This window comes from Bos javanicus, chromosome 13 (assembly GCF_032452875.1).
Source record: "Bos javanicus breed banteng chromosome 13, ARS-OSU_banteng_1.0, whole genome shotgun sequence".
Lineage (NCBI taxonomy): Eukaryota > Metazoa > Chordata > Mammalia > Artiodactyla > Bovidae > Bos > Bos javanicus.
The window spans coordinates 64,624,231-64,642,017 of NC_083880.1; the positions used below are offsets into that span (position 1 = coordinate 64,624,231).

At 40.8% G+C, this 17,787-nt stretch overlaps 1 protein-coding gene across 2 annotated transcripts in view; it reads right to left on the minus strand.

Annotated features, from left to right (window-relative positions):
* LOC133259644 (ubiquinol-cytochrome c reductase complex assembly factor 1) overlaps positions 1-13,785 on the minus strand; it is a 94,368-nt gene extending 80,583 nt beyond the window's left edge. For both annotated transcript variants that reach the window (XM_061437377.1, XM_061437376.1), the window contains exons 1-2: positions 13,703-13,785; positions 972-1,076 (exon numbers count right to left, since the gene is read on the minus strand). In XM_061437377.1, the coding sequence (XP_061293361.1) occupies positions 972-1,076; positions 13,703-13,726 (129 nt within the window). In that variant the 5' untranslated portion in view covers positions 13,727-13,785. The remainder of the gene's footprint in view (positions 1-971; positions 1,077-13,702) is intronic.
* Positions 13,786-17,787: the final 4,002 nt, after the last annotated feature.

Below are 17,787 nucleotides of genomic sequence, written 5' to 3' on the forward strand. Positions count from 1 at the left end.
AAAAAAAAAAAGAAAACAATTTAGGGGAAGTAATGATGAAAAACTAGTTATATAAACATTGCTGGTGGCAGTATAAATTAAAACAACTTTTTGGAAAGGAAAATTCCTCACACCCTTTGACCTAGGGTGTACTCTGCTAGTTTATCCTTAATAAATAATTTAAAATAAGAAAAACTATACAGCAAGAAAATGGTAACCACATTAAAGTCTACTACGGCAAAAAAATTAGAAATAATTTTAACATAAATAAAGGCTAAATAAATAGAATAACATGTAGTCATTTTGAAAATTAATTATGGAATATGTCTAAAACATGAATAATGTCTGCTCTAATATGTGAAAAAGCACCAGAACATAAAATTCTGTAGATATTTGTTCAGGTACCTAAGGAAAAAATTAGCGTACACACACATACTCAAAGACTGGAAAAGGATCAGCAGATGTTTTCAGGTTTGAAGTCATGGGTGATTTTTATTACCTTTATTATTGAATTATTTGTATATTTAGCAAAAATCAGGAAAAGAAATCCTCAATGAGGGTCCAAAGTAGACTACATTTTAATGGATCAGGTGATCAGTGGTAAACTAAGGCCTGAAATAATTGTTCCTCTAATTTCATGTTCATAAAAAGGAAAAAAAGAAACATTTTCTTACTCCAGGTAAAAGTGGCTACAAGAAGAAAACTGAAGAAAGGTTAACTCTCAGATGAATACCTGGAAACACTCCCAACAGTAAAAATCATCAGACTGTACCATGGTATCCTAGGCTAAGTTCCACCACTGGGGTATTTAGAAGCCACGCCCTAGACACCATACAGTAAGGATCAGTCCTGAGCTGGCACCACAGAGGCCCAGAAGTGGTCTCATGAGGTTTTTCCATCACACAATTTGGTTGGTCAATCTATAAATACATGACATTTGCACATTCACACTAAGGTTTTTTCATAGCAAGCAAAGGAACAACAAATCTTACCTGGAAAGTACCAGACAGAGTCCTGCCCTGCTGTCCCTGTGTACGAGATGCAAGTAGCAATCGGCTGCATCCTGGAACCCACTGGGAGATACTAATCTGGTTCCTCTAGAGAAAGAAAAACATAGTCAGGAATCTGTATCAGACTCCATGTGTAGAAGGCAAAGAGTGTATCTAAGTCTAGAAATCCTTCTAGAACAGGGCAAATGAAAGGAGAACTTTCAAAACAGGACCAGGACCAAGGCTGCCCATGCTCATCTCTCCAAAAATGCACCCCTGCCTACCACAAACTAAAAGGATTCTGATAAGAGCTGACTCAAACTGTAGGACATGAGCTTCCTCTTAGAACAGTAACAAAATAAACCTACTTCAGGCATTTTACAGTTAGCTTATCATTTAGTTTGTGATTCCTTTCCATAAATACTGATTTATCTGCTCTTCATAAAATCCCTTTACACGAAACAGTGCTGGCATTACCATTATCCCCAAAAGGATGAAGAAACTAGGGCTTAAATTTTTAGGGTGGGAAAATATACTTGGGCAACTTGACTTCCAAGACAAAGGGATACTAAATGGCTGTTAGAGCTATGAGTGAGGTCCAATTTTCCCCTCTGGCATTAACTGACCTCAAAAAGGTCTCTGGACTAAAGTGAAAGGTTCGACTGGAGAAAGGAGGAGCTCTATCTTGCTCAATGAGAAGAATGCTTTATTTTATGAATCTGAAATGCAAACCACTGTATAAATGGCATCCCTGTACACAGCACTGGAAATCTCTATTCTAGGAACCAACTCCGGGGAATCCAAGGGTTTCTCTCACATGACCTGTAGACCTGACAGGGCCATAATGAAGAGTGGATACACAAACTGAAAACACTTTGCCAAGCATCAATTACAATGTGTGTGCCTGTGTGTGTGAGCTCAGTTGTTCAGTCATTCAGCTCTCTGCGATCCCATGGACTGTAGCCAGCCAGGCTCCTCTGTCTATGGAATTTTCCAGGCAAGAAAACTGGAACGAGTTACCATTTCCTACTTCAGGGGATCTTCTCGACCCAGGGATCAAACCCACGTCCCCTGCATTGGCAGGCAGATTCTTTACCTCTGTGCCACCTGTGAAGCCCCGTCAACTACAATACTAGGAGTCAAAGATCCAGATTCTAGTTTAAACTCAGCTACTTTAATATAATCTTTAGAAGTAGCAGGTCAGGAAGCAACAGTTAGAACTGGACATGGAACAACAGACTGGTTCCAAATAGGAAAAGGAATACGTCAAGGCTGTATATTGTCACCCTGCTTATTTAACTTCTATGCAGAGTACATCATGAGAAACACTGGGCTGGAAGAAGCACAAGCTGGAATCAAGATTACCAGGAGAAATATCAATAACCTCAGATATGCAGATGACACCACCCTTATGGCAGAAAGTTAAGAGGAACTAAAAAGCCTCTCGATAAAAGTGAAAGAGGAGAGTAAAAAAGTTGGCTTAAAGCTCAACATTCAGAAAACTAAGATCATGGCATCTGGTCCCATCACTTTATGGCAAATAGATGGGGAAACAGTGGAAACAGTGTCAGACTTTATTTTGGGGGGCTCCAACATCACTGCAGATGGTGATTGCAGCCATGAAATTAAAAGACACTTACTCCTTGGAAGGAAAGTTATGACCAACCTAGATAGCCTATTCAAAAGCAGAGACATTACTTTGCCAACAAAGGTCTGTCTAGTCAAGGCTATGGTTTTTCCAGTGGTCATGCATGGATGTGAGAGTTGGACTGTGAAAAAAGCTGAGTGCCGAAGAATTGATGCTTCTGAACTGTGGTGTTGGAGAAGACTCTTGGAAGTCCCTTGGACTGCAAGGAGATCCAACCAGTCCATTCTAAAGGAGATCAGTCCTAGGTGTTCATTGGAAGGACTGATGCTGAAGCTGAAACTCCAATACTTTGGCCGCCTCATGTGAAGAGTTAACTCATTGGAAAAGACCCTGATGCTGGGAGGGATTGGGGGCAGGAGGAGAAGGGGACGACAGAGGATGAGATGGCTGAATGGCATCATCGGCTCAATGGACATGAGTTTGGGTAAGCTCTGGGAGTTGGTGATGGACAGGGTGGCCTGGCGTGCTGCAATTCATGGGGTCGCAAAGAGTCAGACACGACTGAGCAACTGAACTGAACTGACTGAAACCTCTATGATGCTCATTTTCCTCTTAACAATCATTAGTAATATTTATTGTTGCTGTTTAGTCTCTGAGTTGTATCTGACTCTTTTGCAACCCCATGAATTGTAGCCTGTCAGGCTCATCTGACCATGGGATTTTCCAGGCAAGAATATTGGAGTGGGTTGCCATTTCCTTCTCCAGGGATCTTCCTGGACTAGGGATCAAATCCATGTTACTACTGTTACTATCCCACGTATATGGATAAAGAAATGGAAGTAAGGATAGGATAAGTAACTTCCCAAGATCATATGGTTAATAAATGATGGGATTAAGCTTTGAATCCAAGCAGCCCAATTCCTGGATTCAAGCTCGTTTATGGAATGAAAAGGTAAAGGAAATATCTCCAAAATCCTAGCTCTAACACTCTGTGACCTAGTCTTGAACCAATTAAAATACAGCATAATACTATGGGAAGAGTCCTATACTTAGAAAGCACTGATTTGACTCACAGCTCCACTGTCAGTGAACTATGAGTCTTCACTGCCTCTTCTATAAAATAAATGAAAATCCCTACCTTTCAGGATTTTAAGGGGAAAAATATACTTTGCAATATGTCCAACTCAATAAAATATTACCTTGAAGCTGAATCTCCATTTCCTCATGAGTAGGCAGGAAGGGCCAGGGGTAACGGGGAAAAAGGTGTTAAGAATTTTAAACCTAGAGATGCTTTCCAAAGTATCTCATTTCTAAAACTGTGTAACTGTTTCTAATAGGCTACTCACAGCAACTTATGTTTCAAATGAAAATTAAAGCTTAAAAACAGAATTTTATTTCAGCAGAGGTTTCACCTGCTGGAATCATTTTCAAATGAGATACAATTATTGGCTTCTTGTTTTCTAATAGCTGACACATTTACCAGATCATTCAGTGTCAGACAGTTCCTTTCCTAAAAATGTAAATATGTGGTAAGATGAAACTTCAGCAGATTCAGGCCCAAACACAGGGGGCGGAAAGGGTAAGAGGAAATTACAAGTAGGAACAATGCAAATTTTCAGAGTTTCTGAAGAATTTCATCATATGTTTTCCAACATCAACAAAATTTTCTCTTATATTTGATTCCATTTGGTCTCATGCCAATACTACTTATTAGAAGAAAAGAGCAATCAGCTCTGTCCTTTCCTTCTCTAATCCTATAACAGTAGTTATTTGTCCAAATCCTATTGAAACTGAGGTGTCTGAATTGCAAGCCTACCATTAAATAGCTATGTGACCATGAACCTGTCACTTAACACTCTGGACCTCCGTTTCCCCTATGTAAAAGTGAAAATAGGGACTTCCCTGGTGGTCCAGTGGTTAAAAATCTGCCTTGCAATGCAGGGGACTTGGGTTCGATCCCTGGTCGAGGAACTAAGAATCCAAATACCATAGGGCAAATAAGCCCATGCGCCACAAATACTGAGACCATGCAAGCCTGCAAGCTGCAGCTAGAGAGAAGCCTGCCTACACGCAGAATGAAAGATCCCGCCTGCCACAACTAAGATCCGACACAGCCAAATAAATAATTTTTCTTTTAAAGTGGTAATAATAAAAGCTACCTCACAAGAGTATCCCAAGGACCACTTGTAAAAGCACTTAAGTAACACTAAAACACACACACAAACGCTTCGTTACTGCTATTAATAACTGTTACTGGATTGTGTAAGAAACTCCTCTTTCCCCAGCAAATTATCACAGCAGCAAGAACCATTTTCTTAAAATACTGTTTTGAACCTGGAATTCCCTTTCTCAGAAGCCTGCAGTGCCTCCAAGTACCTCTGTAGTCAAACACCTGATCTTTACCAACTGGACTCTTCTAGACCCATCAATATATTTACATATCCTGCCCTGCATTCTCCACTCAGCAGTTCCAAAACCTGACTCATATTCCCTGCTTTGAGAATTACTGCTCCTCTCCACACAAGCTAATCCCTGTGTAGTCAATTCCTCTGAGACTCTCTTCTTCACTTCTACCCAAACCATGAGCTCATTTGCTTCAACCTAGATGCCAAATTCTGGTTCTACTGGGAAAAGGACTCTACTAAGTCCTTTTCCCTTCCCATCTCTCCCAACACTTCATTTATAAATATATAAATCTGTGGAGTACCGATCATCCTCTTATAGGTACTAATACATCAGGTCTACAACAATTAGCAAACTTCAATTCTCCTAAGTTCAGAAAAAAGTTCCAGTGGTTTAAAATTATTATTTTAACTTAGGATAGTATAAATATCATTATAAGTGGGAACTGGTTTTATCATCCTTTTGTGTCATCAACATTTCAAAACCAAAATTTTGAAGATAGGTTTTATGTTTGCATTTCTTGTATATTTGCAATTTGCAGGTGATTTTACATTGTATTTCAAAATATTCTGACACATTAGCTCTTTTTCTGACTACACTTTAATCAACCCACAAACTGTTTCTTCATGTGGTTTTAAAGACACACAGTATTTTACTTTGCTCACTCATGAGCTGTGAAAAGACTTTACAGATAGTCGATTCTCCTACTCCCCATAGTTACGTTTTACAAAGTGAACACAGAGTTAGCAAACACTGAAACGCTGCTCCTAGGAGAAATAGAGAATTAGGTTCCTGCAAGCCTCTGGTCACAACGTTTTCATCAGCCAATCAGTATTTGATCTTGTTTTATGTGTTTCTGTTTAAAGACACCTTATTTAATACATGTTAATTCATTATGTCAAATACGTTGGTTCACTAACATTGAACTCACGGCGAACAGAACTATAACTCACTCCTGAATAAAACTTCTCTAACATAGGAATTTTCTCCATGAGAAACATCACAGCCTTCTTGCACTTAGCAATACTAGACAGCACTTTAGCACTACATGTGGGACGTATTTTACACAGGCAAATCAGGAACAAAAGTACAAAAATGCAAAAAAAAAAAAAAAAGTCACTAAATAGACTATGAGAAGGATATCTGTTTACAGTGTAAGAGCTGAAACAGAAAGTCAAAGTATCACTTCAGCTAGTAATTCGAAAGTTACAGTCAAATTTTTCACCCCTCTGCACATGTCCACAAATAACTGCAAAAGCACAAGTATTGATTTGGGTTACAAATAAATTTTACCAAGTACGTAAATTCACAAATGCAGGATTTGAGCAAATCAGTAAATATGTTAAGGATGAGGGGTCGGGTTTCTATCGGAGAAAGGAGTTAACCTATGAAAAGGCAAAAGGACAGAATAAACCCTGTGCTCCTGGGCTGGATTTAGAGTAACTGCTATGAGTTTTTAATATAGAGAGATAAATTAAGAAATCAATATATATGTGTATTTATGTATATGTATATTGTTGTTGTTTAGCTGCTAAGCCAAGTCTGACTCTTCTGTGATCCCATGGACCACATCCCACCAGGCTGCTCTGTCCATGGGATTTCCCAGGCAAGAATACTGGAGTGGGTCGCCATTTGCTTCTCCAAGGGATCTTTCCCAACCCAGGGATCACAGCCGTGTCTCCTGCATTGGTCAGTGGGTTCTTTACCACTGAGTCTCCAGGGAAGCACATGTATATGTACACACATACATGTATTTCCTACCCCTGTACTGATAAAGCCTGGAAGCAATGAAACCCCAGTTGCAATGACTACATATAGCATCCAAACTTGGCTTCCAAACAGCAATATTTATTAAAAGGAGCCAGTCTTCTCTGGAGAAAAGTTGAATCCTGAATGGGCTTGAAGCTCCTCAAACCTTATTCACAAATGTCTGGAATTATTTGATCTGTCTAGCAGTTCCTTGGAAGATTCCATCTGTCTAAGAGGAACTCTCCCAGTATGAAAACCATTTTCCCCAGGAGCTCCCCAGGAGCTATTTGTTTGTTGTTGTTGTTCAGTCACTCAGTCATGTCCAACTCTGCGACCTCATGAACTGCAGCATGCCAGGCTTTCCTGTCCTTCACTATCTCCTGGAGTTTGCACAAACTCTTGTTTGTTGAGTCGATGTTGCCATCCAACCATCAAAACAGAGGCAACTGTTTAACTTTGTGACTTCCTGAGGCAGTAGATAATACTTGGGAAAATAATAGGCTAACCAAAAGTTTAAAGGAGAATCAAGGGAATGAGATAGTCATAGGGGTCTTGAAAAGCTCTGACACATTCCTGGGAATCTGAAGGCCATGTGGATGCTCAGGTCTGTGTACACACCCAGAAAAGGAAAGACCTGAGACTGTCCTAAAGTTCTCATCTCCGGTTGACCCTGAGGTACTGCACAAGCAGGAAGTGAGGGTTAAGGCAGAACAGTCAAATGACCGGCAGAATATTGAAAGCATGCTCCAAAATGCACACAGAGCCCCTAAACAAATACTGAGAGACTTACTGGTTCCACATTTAAGGAAATCTCCATCCAATCATTACTTGACCACTAAGCTAAATGAGCAGAGAGCACACAACAAAGAATACAGACTTGACAGAATTATCCAGAGAAGTCCCTAAACAGAAAAGTAACAGCAAACTCTGGGGAAAGTCCTAATCTCCAGAGCTGCCGCATAATATTATTTAAAATGTTCAGTTTTCAACAAAAAGTTATGAAATACAATAAAACAAAAAGTATGATTCATACAAGGGGAAAAAAAAAAATCAACAGAAACTGCCCCTGAAGAACCCTAGACATTAGACAAACTAAACAAAGACTTTGAATCAGCTATTTAAGAAATTTAACATCTAAAGGAAATCATGTCTAAAGAACTAAAATGAAGTATGAGAACAGTATCTCACCAAATAAAGAATATCAATAAAGAGAAATTTTTATAAAAAGCCAAATAAAAATTCCTGAGTTGAAAAAAAGAATAAAGAAAATGAATGTGTCACTAGAGAAGTTTAACAGCGGACTGGAGCAAAAGAAAGAATCAGTGACCTTAAAAATACATTGAGATTATCCACCCAAGAAACAGAAAAAAAATTAAGAAAATTTAACAGCACCTCAGAGAGCTACCATCAAATGTACCTATACCATCAAACATATCAAATTAAGTATAATGGTAGTGTCAGCTGGAGAGGAGAGAAATTTAAAGAACAACAACAACAAAAAAGTGAATACTGGCAGAAAATATGCAAAATTTGATGGAAAACAATCTATAAATTCAAGAAGCTCAACTAACTCCAAATAGGACAAATGCAGAGAGATTCACAAATCAAAATATCACAATCAAGTTGTGGAAAGCTATAAATCTTGGAAGCAGTAAGAGAAGGCACTCATTGTGTATGAGATCCTCAATAATACTAATAGCTGTATTTCTCAAAAAACATGGGGGCCAAAAGGCAGTGGGATGAAATACTCAAAATGTTGGAAGTAGAAGAGGGGAGAATGTCAAACAAGAATTCTATACCCAATAAAACTATCATTCAAATGTGAAGGGAAAATTAAGAATTTCTATATAAACAAAAACTGAGAGAATCTGTCAACAACAGACCTGGCCTACAACAAATACTAAAGAGAGAACTTCAGGCTGAAATGATACCTTTGACAGTACAGAAACTCAAACCCACATGAAGAAATAAATTGCACTAATAAAGGTAAATATTTGGATAAATTTAAAAATAGTATAAATATTTTGCCCATAATTTTCTTACTTTCATTTTTAATTCAAAAGACACTGCATAAAACAATAATCATAAATCTGTACTGAAGCACACACAATGTATAAAGATGTAATTTGAATGACAATACTGGCACAAAGGCAGAGGGAAGTAATGAAGCAATATCGAATTGTAATTTTTATATATTATTGAAATCACACTGGTATTTAATTTAAATTATTAGAAATTAAGATATTAATTGTAATTCCCAGAGCAAACACTAAGAAAATAACAAAAAATATAGTAAAACCTTACATCTTATATAAAAATGAACTTAAAATGGATCTAAGACCTAAACATAAGGTCTAAAACTATGAAACTCTTACAGTAAAACATAAGGGAAACATTTCATGACCTTAGATTGGGCAATGATTTCACAGATATATTACCAAAAGCAGAGGCAATAAAAAATAGTTAAGCTGGACTTCATTAAAATTAAAAGCTTCTGTGCATCAAAGAATACTACCAGTACACTGAAAAGGCAACCCATGGACTGGGAGAAAATATTTGCAAATCATATACCTGATAATGGACTGACTAAAAACATAGAGAATTCAGACAATTCAAAATCAAAAAAATAACCTGATTTAAAAAAACAGACACAGGGCTCTCCTAGTGGCTCAGTGGTAAAGAATCCACCTGCCAATGCAGGAGACACAGGTTTGATCCCTAATCTGGGAAGATACCACATGCCAAGGAGTAACTAAGCCCATGAGCCACAACCACTGAGCCTGTGCTCTGCTGCTGCTGCCGCTAAGTCACTTCAGTCATGTCCGACTCTGTGCAACCCCATAGACAGCAGCCCACCAGGCTCCTCCGCCCATGAGATTTTCCAGGCAAGAGTACTGGAGTGGGTTGCCACTGCCTTCTCCGCAGAGCCTGTGCTCTAGACCCTGGCAACTACCGAAGCCCCTGCACCCTAGAGCCCATACTCAGCAACAAGAAGCCACCACAATGAGAAGCCCAAGCACTGCAACTAGAGTAGTCTCCGCTTGCCACAACTAGAGAAAGACCGTGCAAAGCAGTGAAGACCCAGCCAAAAATAAATAAAATTTTAAAACATTAAGAAAAAAAAGAATCCGCCAGCCAACGCAGGAACACAGGTTTGATCTCTGATACAGAAGACCCCACATGCCTTGGAGCAACTAAGTCCATGCGCCACAAATATTAAGCCTGTGCTCTAGAACCTGGGAACCACAACTACTGAGCCCATGTGCTGCAACTACTGAAGCCTGTGCACCTAGAGCCCACGCTCCACAAGAGAAACCACTGCAATAAGCAGCCCATGCTCTGCAACAGAGTAGGCCTCCCAGCCACAGCTAGACAAAGTCCACGTGCAGCAATGAAGACCCTGAACAGCCAAAAATAACTAATTATTTTTTTAAATGGGCACAGAACTTGAATAGACGTTTCTCCAACGATATACATAAAGGCCAATAAGCATAAAAGAAATATGCTTAACAGCAGTAATCACTAGAAAAATACAAATCAAAACTGTAAGGAAGTATCATCTCATACCCACTATGATGGCCACTAGGATTAAAAAAAAAAAAGAGAGAGTGAAAAAGCTGGCTTAAAACTCAACGTTCAAAAACTAAAATCATGACATCCAGTCCCATCACTCCATGGCAGTAGATGGAGAAACAATGGAAACAGTGACTTTATTTTCTCAGGCTCCAAAATCACGGCAGACGGTGACTGCAGCCATGAAATTAAAAGACGCTTGCTTCTTGGAAGAAAAACTATGACAAACCTAGACAGCATATTAAAAAGCAGAGACATTACATTGCCAAAAAAGGTCCATATAGTCAAAGTTACAGTTTTTCCAATAGTCATGTATGGATGTGAGAGTTGGACCATAAAGAAGGCTGAGCGTCAAAGAATTGATGCTTTTGAACTGTAGTGTTGAAGACTCTTGAGAGTCCCTTGGACTGCAAGGAGATCAAACCAGTCAATCCTAAAGCAATCAATCCTGAATATTCATTGTAAGGACTGATGCTGAAGCTCCAATACTTTAGCCACCTGATTCAAAGAACTGACTCATTGGAAAAGACCCTGATGCTGGGAAAGATTGAAGGCAGAAGGAGAAGGGGATGACAGAGGATAAGATGATTGGATGGCATCACCGACTTGATGGACATGAGTCTGAGCAAACTCAGGGAGTAGATGATGGACAGGGAAGCCTGGCATGCCACAGTCCATGGGGTTGCAAAGAGTTGGACATGACTGAGCGACTGAACTGAAATTTAAAAAAAAAAAAAAAAACAGAAAATAACAATGTCAGCAAAGATGTGGAGAAATTTAAACCCTTGTGCTTTGCCAATATAAAATAGTGTAGTTTCAGCAATTTCTACTATTGTCAAAGAAAACTAAAAATTATTACCAATGTCCAGAACAGCTCATAAAACTGTAAGAAAGTCCCAGTGCACTATTTAAATGTTCATTTCCTCTGCTAGAGCTACTCAGCAATAGTAGTGTTTCAGTTTACTCCTCCTTCCCAAAGCCACTGGTGAAGAAGGGTAAAAACTGGTCAAAAAGACAGAAAGAGGAAAAAGTAAGGTGAGACTAATGAGAACGTTCCAGGAAAACTACCTTTCAGTGGTTCGATTTTTTTAATCTGCAAAATGAGATAATAGTGCCTACCTTTTCAAAGGGCTGTCATACGGATTTAGTTAAGTTCACATATATAAAGTATTTAAGAGTAATTACTGCATAGCAAACACCCTATAAATATTAGCTATCAATATTATTGCTCGAGAAATCACAACTTCTTGTTTCAACTACAACCTATATTTCAGTTGAGAATAAGGTCTATGTTTTCAATTTTTGGCCCACTGGAGAGTTCCCAGGATGTAGTTAACACTCAAAATAGTTGCTGAATAAAAGGGAAGAAAAGCATTTAAAATATCACTTGTATCAACTGATTTTCTGATCAACCCTATCAAATTTACCCTTCAGAAAACCTGATGCTCAGAGAAATTAGTTGACTTGCTCAGGGCCATACCCATAGTTGGTAATGGGGCCAACCTTTCAAACAAGGCCCTTCCAACTCCTGCTGCTGCTATATCACTTCAGTCGTGTCCAACTCTGTGTGACCCCATAGACCGCAGCCCACCAGGCTCCCCCGTCCCTGGGATTCTCCAGGCAAGAACACTGGAGTGGGTTGCCATTTCCTTCTCCAATGCATGAAAGTGAAAAGGGAAAGTGAAGTCACTCAGTCGTATCTGACTCTTTGCGACCCCATGGACCGCAGCCTACCAGGCTCCTCTGTCCATGGGATTTTCCAGGCAAGAGTACTGGAGTGGGGTGCCATCGCCTTCTCCGTTCCGACTCCTAGACAGGTGCATTTTCCTTTTATTTGTGAATTTCTCACCACGCCTAACCCAAATGCCTCTTCAGCATAAGGGATCAATAAATATCTGCTTCTTTCACGTTTCCTGTTACTCTCTAGTCCCAAGTTGCTTTGTCACATACTGCACTTTAACACATGATAAGACTTCAAAGAATTACAGTATACAGTATAAAGTGAGAGAGACATTCCTTATCCAGTCTTGGTTTTTTACTTAAAAAGACGACTAGAAAGAGATAAATGGGGCGAGGGGAGATTCAACTAATAGAAGCAGTTAGAGAGGCGGTTTCCATGGATGCTACCAACTAAGAAGGAATGAACCTGCAACTGTGCACAAGCTCAGCAGCAGGCTCAGCTGGGGCAGCCACCAACTTCCAAGAGGAGTCAAGGTATTCATTTCACATCTACAGCCCAACAAAATTCTCATCTTCCCCGCCCCTGGCCCCAAATATCCATCTTAGAAACACTTCTGACATCCTAGTTGCCATTTCTTCAGCAGTCCTCAGATCCAAATCAATTTCTGCCCTGGCATCAACAATTACTTCAGTGAGTGACTTTCTGTTTGAAGGAGCTACTCTTCAAAACAAACATTTACTACAGAACAACAGGGGACACTGTACTTTGCAAGGCTGACAAGAAACAAAAGTAAAATGTGGTCCATACAAGACACATACAAAAAGATTAGAAACAAGTGTCCCTAATATCATAACTCAAGGGAAAGCCAGAGACAGGAATGCAAAAAAATAGAGGAAAACAACAGAATGGGAAAGACTAGAGATCTGCTACAAAAAAAATAATGCCCTTGACCCAGTTTTTTAAAGACTTGCTGACAGTATAAACTCTCCCATCCTTCCATAACTAGGAACCAAGCTCTGTATCCTCCTAATTTTTGTTCTATTTAATTCCTAGAAGTAAGAATCCACTAGAAAGACAGGACTGAACCACAAGAGGTGCAGCAGCTTCCCATATGGGTGTTATTTAGTCAAGCGTATAATAGTTCTTCCTAACTTATTTCATTCCTTCCTTCAACATCCTACTCTTTGCGACTCCGTGGACTATAGCCCACCGTGCTCCTCTGTCCATGGGATTTTCCAGGCAAGACTACTGGAGTGGGTTGCCATTTCCTTCTCCAGAGGATCTTCCTGACCCAGGGATCGAACCCAGGCCTCCAGCATTGTAAGCAAGACGCTTTACCGTCTGAGCCACCAGGGAAGTCCTGCGCCTAGGGACTCTGAAGCCCTAAAGTGACTTGCCCAAGGTCACCCTGTGCATTAGTGACAGAACAGGAATTAGAACGCGGATCTCTCTCTCCCTGAAGGGAAGGAGTTACAGGTGGTGACCGAGGAAAAGCAAGTTTCGTCAAATTTAGGTCTGAAGTCACTCTCCTCCCTTCTCCAAAGACGAGGAAGACACGGGAAAATCGAGGGTCGGGGGAGTGGGAAGCTGCCTCAGTTTCCCCGCAGAAAGGCGGCCGAGTAGCCCCGCTACCGCACACACTCCGCTCCTGCACTTCCGTCCAGTTGTTCCCGTCCCGCCCTCTCCAACTCCAACCCGGGAGTCCGGCGGGCGACCGCACATAATTACTCCTTCACTCACAAGGACTCGCACCAGCAACGCCATGTTTCTCGACAACCATTTCCGGGTGAAGGATGGGCTTCCGGAATCTCCGCTACCGCCACCCCTCCGCTAGGTTGTCTTTTCGCCTGTTGGTGCCCGGCAACCGCAGCGCAGGCGCACAGAGGCCGCTGGGCGCACGAGCGCGCGCTTTCCCCGCTGTGCACGAGAAGGTAGGGCCCGGGCGCGCGGCTGGACAGTCGGAACGCGAACGCGCGCCTCCCACTCTGTCTAGTCTCGGTCAGGAGCGTCACAGAGGCCCGAGTCGTCTCCGCAACACCAGTCCTCTGTGACATCTGCCTCGGGCTTTTCGTAGCTTTCTCCTTAACCCGCCTGACTCCTCAGAACTTCTTGTCGGAGTTCCTCTTTCCCAGACTCTGTCCCCACTAGGATTACCACCTTTTCACCAGCGGTTGAAAATTACAGGATCTTTGGGGAAATCCTAACACTAAGACTCCCTGAAACGAGCCGGAGGAGAAGGAGGGACATAGGACACGGCTGAGTACTGAAATTCAGGGGAAGAGGGTCATCACATGCTGACTTGAAACCTGAGAAAGGAACGTTAGGAGTTTCTGGTTGGTTGGTTGCAATTGGGAGCATCTTTGAGTATTGATAGGAAATTATTATAAAGTTGAAGAAGATATAGAAGATGCAAGGACGCAAGACGTTTCCTCCGGAGTTGAGAGAGAATGGCTTTAGCCAGAAGACCTCTTACGTTCATTGTACTCCAGGAACATTAGAGGAGAAAAGGTGTGGGTGTTCTTAGGGTTATGGGGGGCAGAGGGGCAGAATGTTACTTTTCATTCAGTCAACATACAGACCCATTGACTGTAGGCGTATGACCAGTTCATTGTGTGCTGGACCTAAGACAGGTGTGGATACTGGCTTCCTGGAGCTCATAGATATGGTAGGAGGGCTGAGCACACAAAAGTAAGCCAATGAGAAAAATAAAATAGTTTAAAATTGCGTTAAAGGAGCTTAACTAGAGAATAACATGGGAAACTACCCTTGATATGCTTTCTCCACTCAAGTGAGTGGTTTATGTGTTCGGAATTGAAAACAGTGGTATAGTGCTCCTACGGGCTTCCCTGGTGGCTCAGTGGTAAAGAATCCACCTGCCAGTGCGGGAGCCTCCAGTTCAATCCCTGGGTCAGAAACATTCCCTAGAAAAGGAAATTACAGCCCACTCCAGTATTCTTGCTTGGGAAATGCCATGGACAGAGAAGCCTGGCAGGCTGCAGTCCATGGGATCGCAGAGTCGGACAGGACTTGGTGACTAAACAACAACAAAGTGCTCCTACAGGGAAGTTAGGCAAGTGGCACCACATATTATAAAGGATAACAGCGATATTCTTGTTAATCAGTTTAAAGATCTAAGTGTGATACAAAAACTATACAGGTTTGAAAAGTGAAAGTGTTAGTCACTCAGCTGTGTCCGACTCTTTGTAACCACACAGACTGTAGCTCACCAGGCTCCTTTGACTATGGAATTCTCCAGGCAAGAATACTGGAGTGGGTAGTCGTTCCTTCTCCAAGGGATCTTCGACACCCAGGGATCAAACCCAGATCTCCAACATAGCAGGCAGATTCTTTACTGTCTGAGCCACCAGGTTTAAGATCAAGTAAATAATTCACATAAGAGTTAATGAACTAAGATGTAGAAGACAAGAGAAAAGGCTGATATTTAATTTCCTTTCTTAAGGCTTCTATTTTCTCTTGGCAGAATTTTCTGCTCAAAGGATGGAAGATGGTATGAGATTGTAGTTCAGAAGAAGAAAAGTTTAACAGAGACTGAAAGAAAAAGGGGCCACTGAAATATGGAGGATCTAGTTGAAGTTTTGGCACCCCACTCCAGTACTTTTGCCTAGAAAATCCCATGGATGGAGGAGCCTGGTAGGCTGTAGTCCATGGGGTTGCGAAGAGTCGGACATGACTGAGCAACTTCACTTTCACTTTTCACTTTCATGCATTGGAGAAGGAAATGGCAACGCACTCCAGTGTTCTTGCCTGGAGAATCCCAGGGACAGGGGGAGCCTGGTGGGCTGCCGTCTATGGGGTCGCACAGAGTCGGACACGACTGAAGCGACTTAGCAGTAGCAGCAGTTGAAGTTTGTAACTCTGCTTTATAAATTTTAATTTATTAATTTTAAATTAAAAGTCAGATTTATACTTATACTCTCTTTTCTTAAAATTAGCATGTTACAGATAAAGCTACAGTCCCTTTTTACCACCACCTTGAATCCCAACTTTCCACCTTCTCTAAAATTGAATTCCCTTCCAGATTTTTTTTAATGCTTGTTTTCACGTACTTATACATGTTTCCTTAGAAAATATTAGGTTGGGGTAAACGTAATTGCGGTTTCTGACCGTGATTTTTAAATCATTATAACTAGACTCAAACACACCTTTATTAATCAAAGTGGGAACCATTACAATCAATACATTTTTGCCAACAAGAAATAAGTTTATTTATTCCTGTAGAGTAAAAATCTGTGCCTTGGGATTCAATGAACTCTTACAAAGCATTTTCTGCCTCCTGCTGGTTATGGAAGCATTTTCCCTGCAAAAAGTTGTTAAGATAGTTGAAAAAGTGGTAGTCAGTTGGTGAGAGGTCAGGTGAATACGGTGAATGAGGCAAAACTTCGTAGCACAATTGGTTCAACTTTTGAAGTGTTGGTTGTATGACGTGCAGTTGATGTTGTCATGGAAAAGAACTGGGCCCATTCTGTTGACCAATGCTGGCTGCAGGCACTGCAGTTTTTGGTACATCACATCGATTTGCTGAGCATGCTTCTCAAATGTAATGGTTTCGCTGGGATTCAGCAAGGTGTAGTGAATCAAACTAGGAGCAGACCACCAAAGAGTGACCGTGACTTTTTTTGGGGGGGTGCAAGTTTGGCTTTGGAAAATGCTTTGGAGCTTCTTCTTGGTCCATCCACTGAGCTGGTCATCACCAGTTGTCATATAAAATCCACTTTTCATCGATCATCACAATCCAATCAAGAAATGATTCTTTGTTGTTGCGTAAGAGTAATAGAAGACAACACTTCAAAACAAAGATTTTTTTGATTTGCAGTCAGCTCATGAAATACTCACTTACCAAGGGTGCTTTTTCACCTTTCCAATTTGCTTCAAATGCTGAACAATGATAGAATGTTTGACATTGAGTTCTTTGGCAATTTCTCATGTAGTTATAAGAGGATCGGCTTCAATGATGCTCTTAGCTGGTTGTTGTCAACTTCCGATGACTGGCCACTACACTCCTCATCTTCAAGTCTCTCGTCTCCTTTGCAAAACTTCTTGAAGCACCACTGCACTGTATGTTTGTTAGCAGTTCCTGGGCCAATGTGTTGTTGATGTTGAGAATTGTGCCTGCTGCTTTATGACAGATTTTGAACTCAAATAAGGAAATCCCAATGCAGGGGGCCCAGGTTCAATCCCTGGTCAGGGAACTTGATCCCTAATGCCACAACTAAAGATTTCTTGTGCCACAACAAAGACCCAGGGCAGCCAAATAAATAAATATGTTTTTTTTTTAATCCTACATTACAAATATATATGTGCTGAGTATTTACCATGATCCAGGCTCAGATCTAGATTCTGAAGATACAAAAGAGAATAAAACAAAGTTCCTGCCCTCATGGAGATTATATTTCAGTGGAGAAGACAAGCAATAAGCAAATAAATATAATGTCAGGTATGGTAACTGCTAAGAAAGGTAAGAACAAAATATAATAGGGTGCTGTTTTAGATAGAATGATCCAGTAAGGCCATACTGAATTTGATCAAAAATATGAATGAAATGATAGAGTGACCCATGTAAAAGAACATGCTGGGCAGAGAGAACAGCAAGTACAAAAGTCCCAACGTGAGAGAATGCTTGATGTTTCCAAGGAAGAAAAAGGAGCTTATTGGCTGGAGCCAAATGAATAATGAAGAGTATGATAAGAGATGAGGTTGACAAGATGGTCCTAGGAGCCAGATCCTGAGGAACCTTGTTGACCATGATAAAGACTTTAGATTCTATTCTGTGTGTTATTATAGCTGCAGAAAAATCACTGGAAGGA